This window comes from Nansenia antarctica (genome assembly GCF_963989245.1).
Source record: "Nansenia antarctica genome assembly, chromosome: 20".
NCBI lineage: Eukaryota > Metazoa > Chordata > Actinopteri > Argentiniformes > Microstomatidae > Nansenia > Nansenia antarctica.
Window position 1 is genome coordinate 1200436 of NC_137693.1, and position 23351 is coordinate 1223786.

The 23351-nt window shown below is 47.9% G+C and overlaps 1 protein-coding gene across 1 annotated transcript; it reads left to right on the top strand.

The window, feature by feature from the left end:
• The first annotated feature begins 7761 nt into the window (after window positions 1–7761).
• On the top strand, window positions 7762–19583 carry LOC308174730 (H(+)/Cl(-) exchange transporter 5). Its single transcript, XM_080549833.1, has 12 exons — window positions 7762–7878; window positions 8686–8785; window positions 10960–11150; window positions 13440–13562; window positions 14098–14304; window positions 14599–14952; window positions 15543–15812; window positions 16361–16547; window positions 17089–17267; window positions 17801–18020; window positions 18400–18616; window positions 19215–19583. The coding sequence occupies exons 1-12, from the start codon at window positions 7774–7776 to the stop codon at window positions 19303–19305; spliced, it is 2244 nt and encodes a 747-aa protein (XP_080405959.1). The 5' UTR covers window positions 7762–7773; the 3' UTR covers window positions 19306–19583.
• Window positions 19584–23351: the final 3768 nt, after the last annotated feature.

Sequence of the window (23351 nt, forward strand, 5' to 3'; positions counted from 1 at the left end):
TCCGGACCAGACCCAGACCAGACCAGACTAGATCCAGACCCAGGCCCAGACTAGACCCAGACCCAGACACAGACACAGACACAGACACAGACATCAGTTGTTCGCTCGCTGCTTCAGAATATATGTATATATTGTAGGGTCTTGTAGGGTCATTCTCATTGATCTGTCTGTCTGTATCTGCTGTTTGTTTTGAGTGAATCATATTAAATCAATCATATCGATATAAATGTACAGAACATACATACAACAATACAGTTGACAATATCGCTAGGGTTACAGTGTCACAGGTCACATGACCACCTCCAACTGTCACATCACCATGGTGACGGCAGAGAACTTATGAACCTTCTCAGCCCAAACAGAGAGTAAAGTCGACTCTCTCTTTGACAGGGGGAGGCTGGCGGAGGTAGAAATCGGAGGCATGAGGGCATGAGGGACCATGGTACCGTTCCTTACTCCATTCCAGGCCTTACAATGAGACCCAGCCTCCGATGTCTACCTCCACCAGCCTCCCCTGTCCTCCCATGTCTACCTCCACCAGCCTCCCCCTGTCCTCCCATGTCTACCTCCACCAGCCTCCCCTGCTCTCTGATATCTACCTCCACCAGCCTCCCCTGTCCTCCCATGTCTACCTCCACCAGCCTCCCCCTGTCCTCCCATGTCTACCTCCACCAGCCTCCCCTGTCCTCCCATGTCTACCTCCACCAGCCTCCCCTGTCCTCCCATGTCTACCTCCACCAGCCTCCCCTGTCCTCCCATGTCTACCTCCACCAGCCTCCCCTGTCCTCAGATGTCTACCTCCACCAGCCTCCCCTGTCCTCCCATGTCTACCTCCACCAGCCTCCCCTGTCCTCCCATGTCTACCTCCACCAGCCTCCCCTGTCCTCCCATGTCTACCTCCACTAGCCTCCCCTGTCCTCCCATGTCTACCTCCACCAGCCTCCCCTGTCCTCCCATGTCTACCTCCACCAGCCTCCCCTGTCCTCCCATGTCTACCTCCACCAGCCTCCCCTGTCCTCCCATGTCTACCTCCACCAGCCTCCCCTGTCCTCCCATGTCTACCTCCACCAGCCTCCCCTGTCCTCTGATATCTACCTCCACCAGCCTCCCCTGTCCTCCCATGTCTACCTCCACCAGTTTACCCTCTGTGCCTCCGAGCTTTCATCATGCCTGATCTTTGGTCGGCTCTCTGCTGTGTATGCACACTGAGCGCCCCCGCCCCCCCCCAACCCAACCCAAGTTCAACAGTCTAGAAACGTGAAACGTGTCTCTTATCTAACAAACCTAAAGAGAGACTCGCTCTACTTTCCACAGGTCCAACCCACAGCATTTCAGCATTTCATAATTGATTGTCACAACCATCAACATCAGCATTGACCTTTTTATGTCATCAGAGGCTGTCGTTCATAGCGTGTTGTCCTCACTCAGGTTCACTCACCCTAGCCTAGCGGGTGAGGAGAATGCGATCAGACGCCACTAATGCTAAAGGGAACCGTGTTATTCAGTAATAGGAGGTAGCATCACATTGTGACGGTAAAGCGTAACATCCGTAATACTGCGTCATTAGACACAGGCAGTGTCAGGTGACCAGGTCAGCATCAGGTCATATGGGATGTATTTTCTAATGGTGAAATAACAAAGTAGATAGTGAGTTTAGAATCCCTCTTGATGTAAATAAATGTCCACAATTACTTCTTATGGAATCCAGCTCTCATGGAGTAACGGGACAGAGAGGCCAATATGTGAAAGACCCAGTAACCCCTCGATCTGCAGGACAAGTTGACCATTCTCCTCCATCATCTCCCCGTAGTAGTCTGAGTCTCTATGGTACCAGTAGTCTGGTACCGGGTCATACACTAGACCCAGACCCAGGCCCAGACTAGATCCAGACTAGATCCAGGCCCAGACTACGTAGATCCATCCCTGGATGTGGGACCAGCTGTGCTGCAGCAGCTCCTGTCCGTGTGGTGCCTCGGGCCTCAACCTTTGCTCCCACTTTCACTGTGTGTGTTTGTGAGTCTTGGCTGCCTGTCATATCATCATATCACAAGATAAGGCCAGAGTCTAGAAAGCCCTCAGTTCTCAGAATGGTATATCAGGACATGACACAGCACCGAGGCCACCCCCTGTGACCTCGTTCACCTTCTGACAGAAGGTACCAGAGAACCCAGGCCCGGTCCAACAGACCCCCACCCCCCCACCCGCCTCCCCACCTGCCCCCTGCTCAACCTACTACCACGTCTATGTTTTTGATTAGATTAGATTAGATTAGAGTAGATTCAACTTTTATTGTCTTTGCAGAGTACAAGTACCAGACAATGAATTAATGCAGTTTAGCATCTAACCAGAAGTGCAAATAGTGATATAAAACATGATAGTGATAAGTGATATGTACAGTTTGGCAACTATGGTGGTTAGAGGTGTATGCAGGAGAGGATAGCAGTGAGCTATGAACAGTTAAGGTAGCTACGTACAGTAGGGTGTATACAGATGTATAAATAGAGGCTATAAATATACGTCAGAAAGACGTATGTACAAATGTGCAACAATAGTATTTGTAAAACAGCAATAGTGCAGAGAGAGTGTTCAGAAGTTGATCTGGGGGGTTATTCCATCGATGTTGCTTCCATGGCAACAACAGTCAAGACAACCACAACCACCACTTGAGACTTCCATATCAGAGAGAAGGGACTTGATCTCAAACCGACTCCCTTGATGTCTAACGTGAGGAGACAAGGAGACAAGGAGACAAGGAGACGACGAGAAGGAGGATAGGTGCCCGCTTCACTTAAGAGTCTAGACGTAACTTACTGTAAGACTATTGAGCTTTAGGCTTCTGTGATTTAAACTCTCCAACGCAGCTATTCTCTGCTCAGTGCTTCTCATCTGGAACACCAGGGAAGTTTCTAAAAATCATCTGTTGCTGCTTCAGCAAACATTGAACCCACTATGCTTGCTGTGTGTATACACAGGAGTGCATGGATCAAGGACTTCCTGTCTGACCGCCCCCAGAGGGTGCGGGTGGGCTCCCACACCTCCACAGCCCTCAGACTCAGCACTGGGTCCCCCCAGGGCTGCGTGCTAAGCCCCATCCTCTACAACCTCTACACCTACGACTTCACCCCCCGTCCACCCCAGCAACTCCATCATAAAGTTTGCAGACGACACCACCGTGGTGGGCTGCATCTCGGGGGGGGACGAGGCGGCGTACAGGGATGAGGTGGAGCAGCTGGGCAAGCTGTGCAAGGTTAACAACCTGCTGCTGAACCAGTCAAAGACCCAGGAAATCATCGTGGACTTCAGGAGGAAAACATCTGAGGTCCAGCATCTGCTCGTCGATGGAGGGAGCGTGGAGAGAGTCTCAACCCTCCGATTCCTGGGGGTGCACATACAGGATGACCTGTCCTGGAAGACCAACACAGCAGCCATCATCAAGAAGGCACAACAGCGGCTCTACTTCCTGAGAGTCCTCAGGAAATACCACCTCAAACAGGAGCTGCTTGTGACCTTCTACCGCTGCACAGTGGAGAGCATCCTCACCTACTGCATCTGCAACTGGTTCTCCAGCTGCACAGCCGCAGAGAGGAAAGCGCTACAGAGAGTCGTGAGATCGGCCCAGAAGATCATCGGCGCCCCCCTCCCCTCTCTGGAAGAGCTGTACAACACACGCTGCCTCAGGAAGGCCTCCAAGATCTCCAGAGACCCATCCCACCCTGGGAACGAACACTTTGTTCGGCTGCCCTTGGGCAGGCAATTCAGGACCATGTCCGCAAGGACAAATAGACTGAAGCTCAGCTTCTACCCTAGGGCCATTCAGGCCCTGAACACAGCAAAGACCTAGGTTCTAGGCCCTGGACAATCTAGACAATGTGATGGCAGCTACTAAATTGTAATCAAGTGCAATACTGAAACACAACTGTGAACATTTCAAACCTGCAAACTGCGACACTTTAAATGAATGTGCAATAATACTATGTGCAATATGACAACCCTCGTGCACATAAGGTTCAGAGATCGGAAATGTTAGGATATTTATAGCATAGCATAGAGTACAGCACAGTGTTTTAATTGTATAGTATAGTATAGTGGATAGTGTACATTTATGTAAACCAGCTCTTTTCCCTTCTTGTTTTTAGTATTTTTTTCCTAGCACCAGGGGAGCCCCCCCTCACAAATGTCGTTGTATGGTACCTGTACTATATCAATGACAATAAAGACCATTCATTCATTCATTCACACACAGTCTGCACACGTGTGAACAACTGATACAGAGATAATACAGGAACAATACCGTCATGATGTCAGAGGTTAACAGCGAAGTGGCGATGTTATGGAAATATTTTCCATTTCTTCAAATAATTTAGTTGTATCCTCCTACCTCGAGTAATGCATAATAATTTAAGTATTATATATGTGCTTCATAACATAACCACCAGAGGGCAGCCTGGTTAAGTCTCTGTAGGTCTGTCTCTGTGGGTTTTATATTTATATATTTTCAATATTGTCTGGAATTATGAGGTTCAACATCTAGGGTGAAAACGTGTGTATTATTATAGAAATAAGATATATACTGTATGTATGTATTTATTTATATATAGAGAGAAAGAAAGATAGATAGATGCTGGAAATAACTAATAGAGAACCGATACATCGATTTGATCTGATTATCTGAGATCAACTATCAATGTCTGTCGTGGCAGGAAGTTGTTGCAATTCGGATCATCGGGCTGGAAAACAGACAGATATCTGGACAAATCGACCCTTACAGTAATTACAATACATGTTTATTATTTGTTATACGGTGTCTATCATAACGTGCATGCACTATAATAATTCCAGCTAGCAAAAGCAGTTAGGCTAGGCTTAGGTTAGCCTAGCCTAGCCTTACCCCTTAGTTACTACCATAGACTTAGCTTAGCTTAGCATAGCACCATTCTGTTTAGATTAGCTTTAGATTAACAGACTAGCTAGCTACATCTGTTTGGATGACACAAACGTGTTGGTTTGATATTGTTATTGTCGCTATGTGGCCTGACTGTCGTCGCTGACAAGCAGACAGCCACGATCATGTGTCATAGTTTATACAAGGCGAAGCTAATCAACTAAGATGGTTAGAGAACGTAAACATGCTGACAGCTCAACGTGTGACGTCATCATTTGTTTACCGGTTAGATATAATAATATTAATATAATAATAACCTTTATTTTGTATAGCACTTTATTCATGCAAACGTTGCAGCTCAAAGTGCTTTAACATATCCCACACACCATAAAATAATTACATTATGAGAGAGAGAGAGAGAGAGAGAGAGAGAGAGAGAGAGAGAGATAGATAGATAGATAGATAGGTAGGTGGTAGATAGAGAGATAGATAGATAGATAGGTGTAGGTAGATAGATAGAGAGATAGATAGATAGATAGATAGATAGAGAGAAAGAGAGAGGGATAGATAGATAGATAGATAGATAGGTGGTAGATAGATAGATAGATAGATAGATGGGTGGTAGATAGATAGGTACTTTATTGATCCCCGAGGGGAAATTCAGGCATTACAGCAGCTCAGACCATCGGCAACAACAGCAAAAAACCAAAACAAATTAATTCTGAATTCTGACAGGTGGTGACAGTGACACAGTGCCGCATCCTTTATTCATGTGCCTCCTCACCTGGTTTGGCCTTTGGCCTTTGGACCTTGAGCTAACCCCCCCCCCCCCTCCCTTTGGCTCCGCCCCCCAGGGTTGTCCATGGACGCCAGAGGGTTCAGCAACGACGTGTTCAACAGCATGCAGAGCAGCAGTAGCACGGACGACGACATGGTGGAGGTTGCCGGGGCGACGCTAGACTTCTCCACCACCGAGGACGTGCCCCCCCTGGACCGGGAGTATGGCTTAGGTAGGAGGGAGGGGGGGGGGGGGGTCAGAGAGAGGGAGGGAGGGTAGAGAGGGAGGGGGGGATAGAGAGAAGAGGGTGGGGATAGAGAGAGGGAGTGAGACACTTGTACACACTGTTATAGCTAGGCTATATTACCTATGGTCTAGTTAGATGTATAACCTACAGTTATAGATGTGTCACCAATGGTCTAGTTATAGATGTGTCACCTATGGTCTAGTTATAGATGTGTCACCTATGTTCTAGTTCTAGATGTGTCACCTATGGTCTTACCATCTCCTGTTCTGTGGCAAAGTGTTGACTTTAGAGGAACGTCGTCCAATCAATAAATCAATCAATCAAATGTATTTATATAGCACATTTAAACATGACCCGGCTTAGGTGTAAAAGTACACCTAAAGTGTAAATAAACAGAAAATAAACAAACAACGGAGGAACAGAACAGCACGTCAAAACAAACAAGGCAAGAGTCAGAGTGACTCAGGGAACGCTAAGGAATACAAGTGGGTTTTGAGTTTAGATTTAAAGGACTCGATGGAGGGGGCAACAGTACTGTACTGTACTGAACTGTACTGTACGTAGAGACGAACTGTGATCTCACCTTCCTCCTCAGAGCAGCCAGAGGTTCATATCAGCGAGTAGGACAAAGTCCTCTCAAGTTGTTTCCTGTCTTGTTACGTTTAATTTTTTGGGCGTTTAGCCAGATGCCATTATCCAAAGAGACTTAAAAACAAATATATTTTGTAGTAAATTAATCTATTCATCGTCAGTCATCATAAGAAAATGTAATCTATGCTAGGACCAGGGGCCATTGGCAGTCACAATGCTAGAAGAAGGATGTTTTTATTGATGTATTTATTTTAATTTGATTTATTTATACTAGAGAAACTGTAACAGGCGGGGGCGTTGGGATGAGGAGGTCTTTAGGAGTCAAAACAATTAGGTCTTTAGGAGTCAAGAAAAGGAGGTCGGTCTTTAGGAGTCAAGAAAAGGAGGTCTTTAGGAGTCAAGAAAAGGAAGTCTTTAGGAGTCAAGACGTAGCCTGAAGAGATGGGTATTCAATCTACGGCGGAAGATATGGTAATGAAAATGAAATCATCAGTAATGTAATATGTGGACTGGCAGGCAGGACAGGCGTTAGCTAAGATCACAGCAGGGTTACCCACATGCTCCAGAACCCTGGCGGGGGATTCCCAAAAAAAGAAAAAGAATCCAGGCTTATTTTGATAGGTGCTGTCTTGAACCCCCCTAACCCTGTTGGGATGGGCCGAGGTTCCACCCACACATCACCTCCCCTGGTCTGCTCTTAGTGGCGGAGTTTGGAGTTTAGAATGTGATTCCACATGCTTCAGATAACATTCCGATCCTGCCAGTCACGGATTGGGCCGTCGTGTGTTTGGGATTATTGTTTATCTGATGACACAGCAGCTCTACCTACCAGCCCTGATGATCAGATAAGCCAGGGTGATGACTCACCATGTTTACATCTCTCTCTTCTCTCTCTCTCTCTCTCTCTCTCTCTCTCTCTCTCTCTCTCTCTCTCTCTCTCTCTCTCTCTCGCGCTCTCTCTCCTCTCTCCTCCTACTGTCCCCTATCTGTCTTTTCTCTCTCTCTCACCCTCCCTCCTCATTCCCTGCTACTGTTCCCTCTCCCCATCCCCACCCTCCCTTCCGCCCCTACTGTCCCCTATCTCCCCTCTCTGTCTCCCCCCCATCCTCCCCCTCTTCCCACCCCCCACCTTCCGCCCCTACTGTCCCCTATCTCAACCTCCCCTCCTCCCCCCTCCATCCTCCATCCTCCCCTCTCTCTCTCTCTGCTCCAGGGGAGGGCGACGGAGGGGGTGACGGAGGGGGGGATGACGGCGTGAACGGCGTTCCGAAGCTGATGGACCTGCTGGACGAGCCGGTGCCGGGGGTGGGCACCTACGAGGACTTCAACACCATCGACTGGGTCCGCGAGAAGTCCAAGGACCGCGACAGACACAGAGAGGTGAGCCACACACACACACTGGACCTCTGACCCAGGTCCCTGACCTTTGACCCGGTCCCTGAACCTTTGACCCGGTCCCTGACCTCTGATGATTCCCATTTGTAATTACATACAAATCATAAAAATGGTCCAAAAATCTGATCTCCTCCCTCCATATATTCCCGCCAGGCCCCTAAGGTCAGCTGAGACTAATCAGCTAATCATTCCAAGAGTGAAAACAAAACACTGATCCAGTCCCTGAAGTCTGACCCGGTCCATGACCCACTCCCCTGTGTGTGTGTGTGTGTGTGTGTGTGTGTGTGTGTGTGTGTGTGTGTGTGTCTGTGTCTGTGTGTCTGTGTGTCTGTGTGTCTGTGTCTGTGTCTGTGTGTCTGTGTCTGTGTCTGTGTCTGTGTCTGTCTGCGTCTGCGTGTGCGTGTGCGTGTCTGTGTCTGTGTCTGTGTCTGTGTCTGTGTCTGTGTCTGTGTCTGTGTCTGTGTCTGTGTCTGTGTCTGTGTCTGTGTGTGTGTGTCTGTGTCTGTGTCTGTGTCTGTGTCTGTGTCTGTCTGTGTCTGTGTCTGTCTGCGTCTGTGTGTGTGTGTGTGTGTGTGTGTGTGTGTGTGTGTGTGTGTGTGTGTGTCTGTGTCTGTGTCTGTGTGTGTGTGTGTGTGTGTGTGTCTGTGTGTGTGTGTGTGTGTGTGTGTGTGTGTGTCTGTGTCTGTGTCTGTGTCTGTGTCTGTGTCTGTGTCTGTGTCTGTGTCTGTGTCTGTGTCTGTGTCTGTGTCTGTGTCTGTGTCTGTGTCTGTGTCTGTGTCTGTGTGTGTGTAGATCACCAGTAAGAGTAAGGAGTCCACCTGGGCGCTGGTGAAGAGCGTCAGCGATGCGTTCTCTGGCTGGCTGCTCATGCTGCTCATCGGACTCATGTCAGGTCAGTGTGTGTGTGTGTGTGTGTGTGTGTGTGCGTGTGTGTGAGTGTGTGTGTGTGTGTGTGTGTGTGTGTGCGTGTGTGTGTGTGTGTGTGTGTGCGAGTGAATGAGTGTGAATGAATGAATGAATGAACGGTCTTTATTGTCATTGATATAGTACAGGTACCAAACAACGAAATTTAGGAGGGGGGGCTCCCCTGGTGCTAGGAAAAGAAGACTAAAAACAAGAAGGGAAAAGAGCTGGTTTACATAAATAAAGGCTATGTACTAGGGATGGACGGTTTTTCGGTTAAACCGAAAACCGGGGTTTATAAAAATAGAAACGGTTTTTTATCAAAACCGTCTGAAACCGGATTATTTTATTTTATTTTTTATTTTATTTTTTCCTATGTTGTTCAAAGAATAAAACTGGAACATGTCACATGTTTGTCGTGTGTGAAAATAACAATGATACAGTCTGAATCTGCCGCGCAATGAGAGAGAGGTTTGGTCAGTTGTGAAGAATAACTGAGGATTAATATCTAATTGGGATTATATTTAAGGGTAACGAATCACTCTATGGGAAAGATAGTTGCCTTCAGTTATTGGTAGATAGGAAAGGTTTTTTACAATTACTCGCTTACATTTAATAAGATCATTTTCGCTGCTCTCTGTAAAGCGCATTGGGTCACTTTTGTGAGAAATGCGCTATAGAAATAAAATGTGATTTGATTTGATATCAATCAATCAAACTTTATTTATGTTCTATAGCACAAATCATGCATTGAATGTAACTCCAAGTGCAGTATTTACTAAACCACAATATAATAAAACAAGAGCTATACGGATCAAGAGTGTTTGTGCACAGCACCACTGTGTGTGAAGGCGCTACTGAAAGTGATGACAGAACGCATGTCTCAGAAGATACGCGGTCACTTAGTGACGCAAAGGTAGTTCTGTATTTATCTCTATCTGTATTAGTACATTTATTTTGAAAGCTCTATTTTGACAGCTCTACCATGGGCACTTTTATTTTGATGGGGCATTCTTTGTTGATTGACTTACGACAGTTCAGGACGAGTCAGTCTCGCGGCATGTGGTTTTTATGAAAAGCTTTAAGTATGTTCACTGCATAATTCTAAGTCTAATATTTCAGTGATTATTGAGCAGTATTCAAATATTTAAATACATTGAGCAGCAGCTGAAACTTTGTCTAAGAACCAAGATATTGAGAAAGCAGTTCATTCAATGAAGACGCTGTTCCAAGAGATGATCTTCCGTGCAGGCGTGCACCCTGGATCAGCGGAGCTGGTGTGTTAAGTGTTCATGTGTTTTCATGTATGGTGTAGCTTACAAAAGTCTGCCTTTCCACTTATATTTGTGAAACTAAGTAGCCTAAATGTGTTGCGACTGTGCTTACAGTGTTTTAATGGTGTTCGACATGAGTGTATTGTAGCAGTAGGGCTCAATTATTTGAAATTGTCGCTCTCTTTTTTTATTTATTTATTTTTATTTATTTCTTTCGTTTTTCGGTCGTTTTTCGGTTAACCGGAAAACCGCGGTTTTAGTCTTTGACGGTTTTTCGGTTTCAATAATTGGAAACCGTCCATCCCTACTATGTACACTATCCACTATACTATACTATACAAATAAAACACTGTGCTGTACTCTATGCTATGCTATAAATATCCTAACATTTCCTATATCTGAACCTTATGTACACAAGGGTTGTCATATTGCACATAGTGTTGTTGCACATTAATTCATTGAGTAAGTTAGGTATTGCTCTATATCTGCTATTATCGGTAGCTGCTCAATATGGAGACGGCGTTGCTTTTTGTACCCTTAGAGTAGATACAGTGTTACAGAAATGCTGTTGTGTCTGTTTACCCCATACATTTGAAACGTCCTCTGTGTTAATATTGTATGTGTACGATGTCCCCCCCCCCCCCCCCCTCATGTGATTAACCATCGTAACACTCTAACGGTGTGTGTCTTTGTGCGTGTGCATGTATGTCTGTGTTTCTGTGTTTCTGTGTGTCTGTGTGTGTGTGTGTGTGCGTCTGTCTGTGTGTGTGTGCGTGTGCCTATCTGCGTTTGTGTGTGTGTCTGTATCTGTGTCTGTTTGTGTGTGTGTGCGTGTGCATGTATGTCTGTGTGTGTGTGTGTGTCTGCATGCGTCCCCGTCCCCCCCTAGGTGCCCTGGCCGGGGGCATCGACATCTCGGCCCACTGGCTGACGGACCTGAAGGAGGGCGTGTGTCTGAACGGGTTCTGGTTCAACCACGAGCACTGCTGCTGGACCTCCAACCAGACCACCTTCCAGAACCGCCACAGCTGCCCCCAGTGGAGGAGCTGGGCCGAGCTCATCATCGGCGACGCCGCAGAGGTGGGACACGCGCACGCACGCACACGCACGCACGCACGCATGTGTTAGGGACACCTCACAATGTTTACCTCTCTCTCTCTCTCCCCCTCCCTCTCTCTTTCTCTCTCTCTCTCTCTCCCTTTCTCTCTCTCTCTCTCTCTCTCTCTCTCTCTCTCTCTCTCTCCCCCTACTGTCCCCTATCTCTCTCTCCTGTCTCTCCCTTTCTCTCTCTCTTTCTCTCTCTCTCCTCTCTCCCCCTACTGTCCCCTATCGTACACACACATGTACTAGGGGTGCAACGGTTTTTGGTTTTATATTGAACCGTACGGTTCTCCATCCACGGTTCAATACGCACTGGTGAATTGACGTTTTTTTTCCGGTTTATGATGCGTTGAAAGTCGGAGCGCCCACACACACACACACACACACCAGGGTTTCCGTTAGAAAAATGTGCCGTCGGACATCGTGTCCGGGAACAATTCGATTTACCGGACAAACGTGATATATTCCGGTCATCATATTAAAATATAATAAAAAAATTTTTTTTCTAAATCATATTTTTTTTTCTTACAAATCTAATATAGCTGTTTGTCGCGGTGATTACTGTTGTGTAGCGGCCTATATATGCCATTTAATGTCTATTTCTCATCCGATACGATTAGATGCGAGTTATATAATATATAATAATATAACATGATTTGACGCATGCGCGCTATGCCATGCGTCAAATCCAGCGCTGAACGGGTCCAGCGCTGAACGGGCGCCTCACTGGGAACTGAACAGACAGCATCGATCAATGAACGGACTCCACATTACGTTAACTGAAGTTTGTTAAATTGTTTGGGATTAATGTGAGTTTTCTATTTTCTCTGTCCAGTTTTACCCTTTTTTAAAATCAATAAAACAACGTCATTTCTATAAGTCTCGCTGGTTGGGAAGGCATTTCGTTTAGCTCGGGAGTATGACAATGGGAAGAACATAACTGTTTATTGAGAAACAATTGATAGGCAGTCTGGGATACGTATATAAAGAAATACCACAATGTCTAGATGTATAACATTTTATTGAACAGTAACAGTGCAAGCATGTAGGCTTCTGGGAACAGGGATTTTGGTCAGTAGGTCCTTTGTACAGAGGGCTGTTCTCTCCGACAACGCGTTCCCAGGTACCATGGAAGTCATAGGTCATCACATGGATGTAGTCCAGCACACTGACAGAGAGACAGACAGACAGACAGACACAGAGACAGACAGACAGACAGACAGACAGACAGACAGACAGACAGAGAGACAGACAGACAGTCAGACAGACAGACAGATAGACAGACAGACAGACAGACAGACAGACAGTCAGCTTACTTCTACCCTTTTGAGTGGAATTACTCCTTTAATTAGCTGTTTGCCATCTCAAAGCCCCCTGAGCTGCTCGTCAACACTGAGAATAGACCACATTATAGAAACCAAAACACCGTTTTTTAAATCCACAGGGAATAACCGAGAGTGTAAGGAAAGGCACACCCAGCGCTGTCAGTGGTGGGGAGACTTGAAGTGGCTTTGCTTGATTTCCATCACAGATTCAAGGATTGAAACACTGATGAAAATAGGGAGTAATAGTGATGGGATTATCTTAGATTATTTTAGATTAGATTAGATTAGATTAGGTGAGATTCAACTTTATTGTCATTGCAGAGTACAAGTACCAGACAACAAAATGCAGTTTAGCATCTAACCAGAAGTGCAAATAGTGATATAAAAACAAACACTTAACTTTCGGGGAAACTGCTAAAATAAAATAAATAAAATAAATTTAAAAAGAAAGCGACTATTAGCACCGCCGAATGACAACAAACGTATGAGTAATGAGTAAAACAATGTCACTTTTATAGTATGTTGTTTAACTTGCCGTTCGGTCGCCATGGCTCTGGTGTGTGTAGCAGCTTCAGCTAGCTGGCTGGAAACTTCTAGGGGTGCGTTCGTAAACACGCTCTGAGAGCGCCGGAGTGCACGCTGGCTTCGATGTCACAGAGCGACGAGTCGTTCGATTGGACGAGAGGCGTTCCGCGAGTGCTGATCGGATTTCCAGAGCGTGTTTACGAACGCACCCAGCCAGCTTTAGCGAATTGTATTCAAAGGGAATTATTTTCACCGGACAATATGTCCGACGACTTTTCAATTTGTCGGACTTCAAAAAAAATTACCGGACAAAGACCGGTAATTGCCGGTTAACGGAAACCCAGACACACACACACACACACACACACACAAACACACACCTTTTCACACCCAGTGTGTGCTGTGCTCTGTGCTGCAGGGTCCGTTTGCGTACCTGGTGAACTACCTGATGTACGTGTGCTGGGCGCTGCTGTTCTCCTTCCTGGCCGTGACCCTGGTCAGAGCCTTCGCCCCCTACGCCTGCGGCTCTGGGATACCTGAGGTATGACCCCTGACCTCTGACCCTGACCATAACCCTGACCCATAACCATAACTCTGACCCTAACCATAACTCTGACCCTAACTCTGACCATAACCCTGAACAATGACCATAACCCTGACCCCTAACCATAACTCTGATCCTGACCCCTAACCCTGACCCCTAACCATAACTCTCACCCTAACCCTAACCCCTGACGCCTAACCCTGACCCCTAACCATAACTCTGACCCTAACTCTGACCATAACCCTGAACAATGACCATAACCCTGACCCCTAACCATAACTCTGACCCTAACTCTGACCATAACCCTGAACAATGACCATAACCCTGACCCCTAACCATAACTCTGATCCTGACCCCTAACCCTGACCCCTAACCATAACTCTGACCCTGACCCCTAACCATAACTCTGACCCCCTAACCCTAACTAACCCCAGGGTTAAAGGCTTGGGTCATATTGACCCCCCCAGTGTCAACTGTGGGGTCATATTGACCCCATGGTTTATGGCTGTTGTCTCCCTAACCCTAACCCCAGATCAAGACCATCCTGAGTGGGTTCATCATCCGGGGCTACCTGGGGAAGTGGACCCTGGTGATCAAGACCATCACCCTGGTCCTGGCCGTGTCGTCGGGGCTGAGCCTGGGCAAGGAGGGGCCCCTGGTCCACGTGGCCTGCTGCTGCGGGAACATCCTCTGTCACCTGTTCACCAAGTACCGCAAGAACGAGGCCAAACGACGAGAGGTGAGGAGAGGGGGAGGAGAGATGGGGAGGAGGGAGAGGGGGAGGAGGGGTGGAGAGGGAGGAGGAGGGAGGAGAGGGGAGAAGAGGTGGAGGGAGGAGAGGGGAGAAGAGGTGGAGGAGGGAGGAGAGGGGAGAAGAGGTGGAGGGAGGAAGGGGGGAGGAGGAGGTGAGGAAGGGGGGAGGGGAGGGGAGGGGGGGGGGGAACTAAACTAAAGGCAACTAAACTAAAGGCATAATACCCCAAATGTATTTTGAAAAATCAATTGTGCGTGTGCGTGTGTGTGTGTGTTCCAGGTGTTGTCTGCCGCGGCGGCTGTAGGCGTGTCTGTTGCCTTCGGAGCTCCGATAGGGGGAGTCCTGTTCTCCCTGGAGGAGGTGAGCTACTACTTCCCCCTGAAGACCCTGTGGCGTTCCTTCTTCGCGGCCCTGGTGGCGGCCTTCACGCTGCGCTCCATCAACCCTTTCGGCAACAGCCGCCTGGTCCTGTTCTACGTGGAGTTCCACGCGCCCTGGCACCTGCTGGAGCTGATCCCCTTCATCCTGCTGGGCATCTTCGGGGGCATCTGGGGCGCCCTGTTCATCCGGGCCAACATCGCCTGGTGCCGCCGGCGCAAGACCACGCGTCTGGGCCGCTACCCGGTGCTGGAGGTCAGTTACCGGTTTTATGATCCATAATAATAATAATAATAATAATAACGTAAATGTATATAGCGCCTTTCACAAACCCAAGGTCGCTTTACAAGGGAATGGGACAAACAGAACACAGCCAGAGAGACGAACACACAAAACAAGAAGCAGTAAAACAGCAGAATGAACTAATAAACTGACATGCAGACTACAGGTTGAATGCGATGGTGAACAGGTGGGTTTTAAGGGGCAGTTTTGAATATGTCCAGGGTTGGAGAGTCACAGATATCCTTGGGTAGAGAGTTCCAGAGGGTGGGGGGCTTCCACACTAAAGGCTCTGTACCTGAAGGTCCGGAGTTTGGCGCTGGGTTGGATGAGGAGGCCTGTGTTAGAGGACCTCAGAGTTCTGGATGGGGTGTAGTGGTGGAGGAGATTGGAGTGGTACTGGGGGGCCAGGCCGTGGAGGGATTTGTAGGTGAGCAGGAGGAGTTTAAATGTGATGCGGGGTGAGGAGCAGTTAAGGTGAAACCTGAAGAGATGTCAGCATGTTGTATGTAAATGTACACTATACTAAATAAACTCGCCTTGCTTTTGCTTTTGTGCCTCGGAAGGTGCTGGTGGTAACCGCGGTGACGGCGGTGGTGGCGTTCCCCAACAGCTACACGCGCACCAGCACGGCCGAGCTGATCTCGGAGCTGTTCAATGACTGCAGCCTGCTGGACTCCTCCCAGCTGTGTAACTACGACAACGCCAACGTCACCAAGAGCAGCAACGAGCTGCCGGACCGGCCCGCGGGGAAGGACGTGTACACAGCCCTGTGGCAGCTGGCGCTGGCGCTGGTCTTCAAGATGCTCATCACCGTGGTTACCTTCGGCATGAAGGTAGGTACGGCGGGTGCAGCGACATCACTTCCTGTCTCTCTCTTTCTCTGTGTGTGTGTGGTGAGGGGTAGTGGTGGTCTAGTGGATAGTGAGTTGGACTTGTGATCGGAAGGTTGTGAGTTCAAATCCCGCCTGAAACCACACCACTACTAGTGTGCCCTTGAGTAAGGGGGACGCTAGTTAAGCCCTCAGTTACTCCAGGGGGAATGTCCCTGTAATTCGTAATTGTAAATCGTTTTGGATGAAAAGCGTCTGCTAAATGGCAAAATTATAAAATTATAAAATTAAAATTGGTGATGATGTCATGCTGACTCTCTAGATTAGTACGTTTACAAAAACACGGCGTGTACGGTATATGTGTGTGACCGTACCTTGTGTGTGCGTGTGTGTGTGTGCGTGTGCGTGATTGTCCTGTGTGTGAATTACTCTGTGTGTGTGTAATTACTCTGTGCGTGTGTAATTACTCTGTGTGTGCATGTGTAATGACTCTGTGTGTGTGTGTGTGTAATTACTCTGTGTGCATGTGTGATTACTCTGTGTGTGTGTAGGTGCCCTCCGGCCTGTTCATCCCCAGCATGGCGGTGGGGGCCATCGCGGGCCGGCTGCTGGGGGTGGGCATGGAGCAGCTGGCCTACTACCACCACGACTGGGTCATCTTCAGAGGCTGGTGTTCCCCCGGGGCCGACTGCATCACCCCGGGGCTGTACGCCATGGTGGGGGCGGCCGCCTGCCTGGGTGAGACCCCTACCTAGCACACACCTAGTACACTGCCTAGTACACACTGCCTAGTACACACTGCCTAGTACACACTGCCTAGTACTCACTGCCTAGTACACACTATCTAGTACACATTACCTAGTACTCACCATACTACCTAGTACAGACCCCACATAGTATATACTAGCCTCTATACTAGCTAGCATGTGTCAGACCCCTTCATAGTGCTAACCTCTACACCTCCCCACCCTCCCCCTCTCTCTCCTCCCCCCCTCCCTCTTCTTCTCCTCCCCCTCCCTCTCTTCTCCTCCCCACCTCCCTCCCCCCTCTCCTCCTCTCTTCCTCCCCCTCCCCCCTCCCTCTCTTCTCCTCCTCCCCCCTCCCTCTCTTCTCCTCCCCACCTCCCTCCCCCCTCTCCTCCTCTCTTCCTCCCCCTTCCCCCTCCCTCTCTTCTCCTCCTCCCCCCTCCCTCTCTTCTCCTCTCCCCCTCTCTTCTCCTCCCTCCCCCCCCCCTCCCTCCCTCCCTCCCCCTCTCTCTCCTCCCCCGCACCTCCCTCAGGTGGAGTGACCCGTATGACGGTGTCCCTGGTGGTGATCATGTTTGAGCTGACGGGGGGGCTGGAGTACATCGTGCCCCTCATGGCGGCGGCCATGACCAGTAAGTGGGTTGCCGACGCCATCGGCCGCGAGGGCATCTACGAGGCCCACATCCGCCTCAACGGATACCCCTTCCTGGAGGTGAGAACCCTGGCTTCTGATTGGCTAAGGGCCTACGTTCTTGTCCCCTCTCCCTCCTGGCTTCTGGTTGGCTAAGGGCCTATGTTCTGTCCCCCCTCCCTCCTGGCTTCTGGTTGGCTACAGGCCGTGTTCTTGTCGCCTCCCCCTCCTGGCTTCTGGTTGGCTAAGGGCCTGTGTTCTGTCCCCCTCCCTCCTGCCTTCTGGTTGGCTAAAGGCCTGTGTTCTCCTTTCTGGTTGGCTAAGGGCCGTGTTCTGCCTTCTGGTTGGCTAAGGGTCTGTGTTCTTGCCTTCTGGTTGGCTAAGGGTCTATGTTCTCCCTTCTGATTGGCTAAAGCTCTGTGTTCTTGCCTTCTGGTTGGCTAAGGGTCTGTGTTCTTGCCTTCTGGTTGGCTAAGGGTCTATGTTCTCCCTTCTGATTGGCTAAAGCTCTGTGTTCTTGCCTTCTGGTTGGCTAAGAGCCTGTGTTCTTGCCTTCTGGTTGGCTAAGCCCTGTGTTCTCTCCCCTCCCCCGCCCCCCCTCCCTCCCCTGCCAGCCGAAGGAGGAGTTCAGCCACAAGACCCTGGCCATGGACGTGATGCGCCCGCGCCGCAGCGACCCCCCCCTCAGTGTGCTGACGCAGGACGCCATGACGGTGGAGGACGTGGAGACGCTGGTGTCCGAGACCACCTACAGCGGCTACCCCGTGGTGGTGTCCCAGGAGTCTCAGCGGCTGGTGGGCTTCGTGCTGCGCAGGGACCTGCTCATCTCCATAGGTACGAGAGAGTGTGTGTGTGTGTGTGTGTGTGTGTGTGTGTGTGTGTGGTGGGGGTTATAGGAAAATGGGGTTATAGTGTGTCTGTGTGTGTTATAGGAAAATGTGTGTGTGTGTGTGGCCGTTCTGAAGTACTTGTTTTTAAAAAAAAGTATTTGTGTGTGTGTGTGTGTGTCTGCGTGTGGGTGTGTGTCTGTCTGCGTGTGTGTGTGTGTCTGTGTGTGTGTCTGTGTCTGTGTCTGTGTCTGTGTGTGTGTCTGTCTGCCTGTCTGCTTGTGTGTCTGCTTGTCTGCGTGTGTGTGTCTGTGTGTGTGTCTTCCTGTCTGCGCGTGTGTGTGTGTGTGTGTGTGTGCCCCCCCCCTCTGTCCGGTTATCCACAGACACGGCCCGCCAGCGCCAGGAGGGCGTGGTCAGCACATCCAGGATCTTCTTCACGGAGTACACCCCCCCCCAGCCCCCCTCCAGCCCCCCCCCCCTGAAGCTGCGGGGCATCCTGGACCTCAGCCCCTTCACGGTGACGGACCACACGGCCATGGACATCGTGGTCGACATCTTCCGGAAGCTCGGCCTGCGGCAGTGTCTGGTCACACACAACGGGTACGCGGACACACACACACACACACACACACACACACATTTTTTTTCATTCATTCAAACCTTTATTTAAACTCGTAAGTTACTGAGGTTGCCCTCATTTACAGCAGCAACGAGTACTCAACGGGTACGCAGACACACACACACACACACACACACACACAGGCATGCAGACACACAGACTTGCATTTGTCTAAGTGAGTGAAATACATCAGTCATCGCAAGAAAAACAATATGCGAGGGACCAAGGACCGTCGCTAGAAGAATTGTTTTTAACACTTAATCAGCCTGTGACTAAACATTTTTGTTATATCTGTGCACTAGATCAAATTTCAGGACCCTCCTTTCATTACTTTTCCTAGATATGTGCGTTCTACCACCCCAGTATCCTTACATTTTCAAAATCACATCAGGATAAGCTAGTATAAAGCTAGTTTTTCTGCGTAGGAAGCGGGCTCATTTACAAGCGGCCAACTAGTGGTCGTTGTGTGTAAATAGCAGGTTAGCATTTTAAAAAGGCTCTTTTAGTAGGTAAAAAGGCACGGCTGTTCTAGTGTTAGTTAGTTGTAACCGGTGCTGACGTGTCCCCTCCCTCCTGCAGGCGTCTACTGGGCATCATCACCAAGAAGGACATCCTGAAGCACCTGGCCCAGATGGCCAACCGAGACCCCGACTCCATCCTCTTCAACTGACCACGGCGCCAGGCAGCACTGTGGACAACAGAGCCACAGATCTGACCCACGCAGACATTACTGTGGAACACAGATCTAATCCAGACATCACTGTGGATCTAAACCTACCACAGATCTAACCACGTCGCCACGGCCTGACCCAGATCTAACCCAGGCCTAACCCAGGACAACCAATCCATTGCACTATTTTACATTTTTGCTCTAAGCTCCGGTGGTGGAGTGCCACTGTTGAAGTATTCCGTGAGAATTCCACATCTCTCCATCCAAACTGTAGCACTGGAGGAGAAAAGAGGGGGAGGAGAGGAGAGGAGAGGAGAGGAGAGGGGATGGGAGGGTAGGGGAGGAGAGGAGAGAAGAGGGAAAGGGAGGAGAGGGGAGGAGATGGGAAGGGAGGAGAGGAGAGGAAAGGAGGTGAGGTCTGGAATGTAAAGAGACACCACTGTCAGGTCTTCCTCTCCCAGACAATCTGCTCGTCTTCAACCTGATGAGATGGAACATATCACCATGGAGATGGAACATATCACCGTGGAGATGGAACATATCATCACTCTGTTCGCCTGTAGCCTTCCTGTCATGAACTAGCTTGTTGAGGTCTTTCTCCCCTTTTACAGTTTTACACTACATGTTCGTCTTTTATTGTCTACAGAGGTGTGTTAGTTTCTAGAGGTCTGGGTTGAACCCAGGAAGTCTTACCTACCTTCCCTACGAACTGGTTATGAATCTCCTGACCGCGTACAGGTCTGCTGTCTTCTAAGCCAGGGGAGGTCTTCTAACCTATGGGTGGTCTTCTAACCCAGGGGATGTCTCCTCTCTCCTCGTGTCCTCTCTCCTCGTGTCCTCTCTCCTCGTGTCCTCTCTTAAAGCCTCCTCCACAACTTATTGGAGGTAACTGTCTGAGGGGAGGAGAGAGGAGGGGAGGAGAATACCAAGTCATGTTCCTAGTGCATAGGAAATGGCGAATAAAGTTGAATTGAATTGAATTAAGAGAGGAGGGGAGGAGAGAGGAGGATAGGAGAGAGGAGGATAGGAGAGAGGAGGGGAGGAGAGAGGAGGGGAGGAGAGAGGAGGGGAGGAGGGAGGAGATGAGGCCTGGAGGGAAGACGTGTGAGATCCAGCCAGTGTCCTACAGCTTGGTTTACTGGTTTACCCCTGACTCGTGTCCACCCACAAGACCACCACCACGCCACTGAGACCACCACCACCCCTGAGACAAGCATGCTGTTGTTCTCCTATATGACCACCAGGGGGGGGGGCTCTCTGCCCAGCTCTACTCAGCTCTACCACTGTCAGAGTGCATGCCAATGACTTATAATAACGTGTTTACTGGGTGTCAGGGGTACATACTCCAGGGGAGGCTGGCGGAGGTAGACATCGGAGGACAGGCTCATTGTGATGCATGGAATGGAATGAGGAATGGTTCCAAACACACTCCCGTCACTCCAGGGCATCCCCCACTATGCTGTGGAACAGGACAGCAGCGGAACTCCTGGTTTCAAACCGGAAAACATTTTTACACGACTACACACCAACCGTCATCTCAGAGAGAGGTTGTATAGGAATGGATCCTTCTCTAAAACCCAGTAATAGATACTTGTTAGCTGATGTGATGATGATGATGATGATGATGATCATGATGAAGAAGCTAGACTCCTCTATAACATGAGTTATCCTCTAGAAGGACAGGTTTAAACTCTCAAACCAAGTCAGAACTATTTATATTATTTCCTGTAAGTGTATCGTTCTTGTTTATTATCCAAGCAAGCAACCACCGTTTCACCTCGACGACACCCCCACATGTAGAGGGTTCCTCAGCGTTTTTTCTTTTGTTTTTGTTTTTAAAAGATGTAATATTGTAACATTATCAAATCATTATATGGCTGTGTTTGTTTGTATGGATTTATTGTAACTGCGATGGTTTTGTATCACTACCATTTTATGTATAGAAGAAGACGGAGATTCGGAAATGTGAAGTATATTATCAGTAATTTATTCCCTTGTCATTTCAAGTTTGCTATGAAATAAAACAACGTTGAACATTCTCCTGATTGGTTGGTGTCTGATAGAAGCTCCTGTACTGACGTGGGAGGGTGTCCTGGATACACTGTGCTCAGTAATGACTCTAACATCAGTAACTTTGTGTATTTGTCTGTTGTTTGAGACAATAAACCATCTCAAACAATCTCTATCGAGACTCGGGCTAACAGTCGTCCGGTATCGGGATATATTATTGCTTAATAATCACTATCTGCAGTGCATCTCTAAGTGTACTTATAATACATAGTTACTTTATATTTCATGATGTATTTTAGGCCTAGCCTATAGACTGTCTCCCACGAGAAAAGATGACACATCGATGTTATTGTTATTAATTAAATATGAATGCATTTTCTCACGTAGCCTAATCTAGTTAGCATTTTCACCACTAAATCCTACCCATGTGGCATTAAACGGAGCCGAAAAAGAAAACGCTCTCTGAACGAATGAAATGCCCAGGCCTATAGAGGCCTACCATAAGCATGTTGAATGAGGAGCCTTAATGTAGGCTGTCCATTTATGAATACATTTACAACATGCATGTATAAAGTAGCCTGGGACTACTTTTAATGTAAGGTGCCATTCGCAGTCACTATAGAAGAAGGACTTTATTAATTTTTAAATGTTTTTAATGTAATTAAGTAATGTTCATATATTACAAGTATTATATTAGATTATATTAGCATACGAAGCTGTGAGGACATTGTTACCTCCCATCTGTTTGGTGTCATCAACCACACCTACATAAGAGACTAATTACCTCCCAGCTGTTTGGTGTCAACCAGTTGTTTGGTGTCCCAGAGTGTCCCAAAACCCAACTTTTCAACAACGTTCAACCTTCAGCAAATAGACTATGGGACTACTTCTGTTTGTCAGACACGTGGGACACTACAAGAGGCTTGGCATGAAAGAGGCAAAGTTGAGGAGTTAGCATGTCTGCTAGCAGGTGTGCTGACCGAAGGTAAGGGCGTCATTAGCGCGTTTCGTTGAAGCCAGCGGCCGTTTTATTTCTCTGTTTGACTGTTGTTCTGTATTGTTGGTGTTTTATTCACTGATCTGTTATTTGGCTACTTGATAATTGAGTGTGTATTGTTGGTGTTCTATTCACTGTTAAGTTGGTGTTGGATAGTCACGTCGGACCAAGGACCCCAATTGAAATAAGCCAGTGGCTTTCTTGGGTTTTTATCCTCTTAGTTTGACCTTGTATGTAATATGTACTTTCATGTACCTACTTCTGCAAACATTCTAATAAAGTTTTCAATCAATCAAAAAAACGTGCTCTGTTGAGAGGCAGCTCAAGTATTGTTGCAGGGCTCTCCTGTGCACATGTATAGGCTAATGGATATGTTTGAATTAAGTATAGATACATTTATTTATACACTTTAAATACATATATGAAATATGGCAGACTAAGGCAGGGTTGCATCAACATGGTTTAACTTTTAAACTGGGTTAAATCCAGGTTTATGTACTAATCCTTTTGCACTGAACTTTAAACCTGTTTTAAATGTAGTTTACAATGAATCCTGGTTAAATCTAAACATTTGGCAGTCAAACCTAGATTAAATTCCAGTGTGTTGCACCAGTCATTTTAAACCTAGTCTAAAAATGGATTTGGAACAGTGATATGCATGGGCGTTTTTGTTGTTGTTGCTCACACTGGCCCGGAAAGAAAGCACCCTTAAACCAGTTTAAACCTAGATTTTCTAACCCTATCTTAAGTCTAAAACAGCATTCATTTAATCTATGTTGGTGAAACCCAGCCTAAACTTGATAAACCACTACAGTGTTAAGTTGTATCCTATAACTTAATGTTGTCTCTCAGGTCTGCAGCATCTCAAGGCACCTGTTCTGGTCTGGAGAATCCCAGTCCTGGTGGAGACCTTTATGGTAGGTGTCAATTTACCACCACACTGGACACATCTGTTTGTTCTAAAACCCCAAAATGGATACATTTCACTGGTATTGTAATAGTACACTGTACTGTTTGTCTGTAAACTGCTGTCTTGACT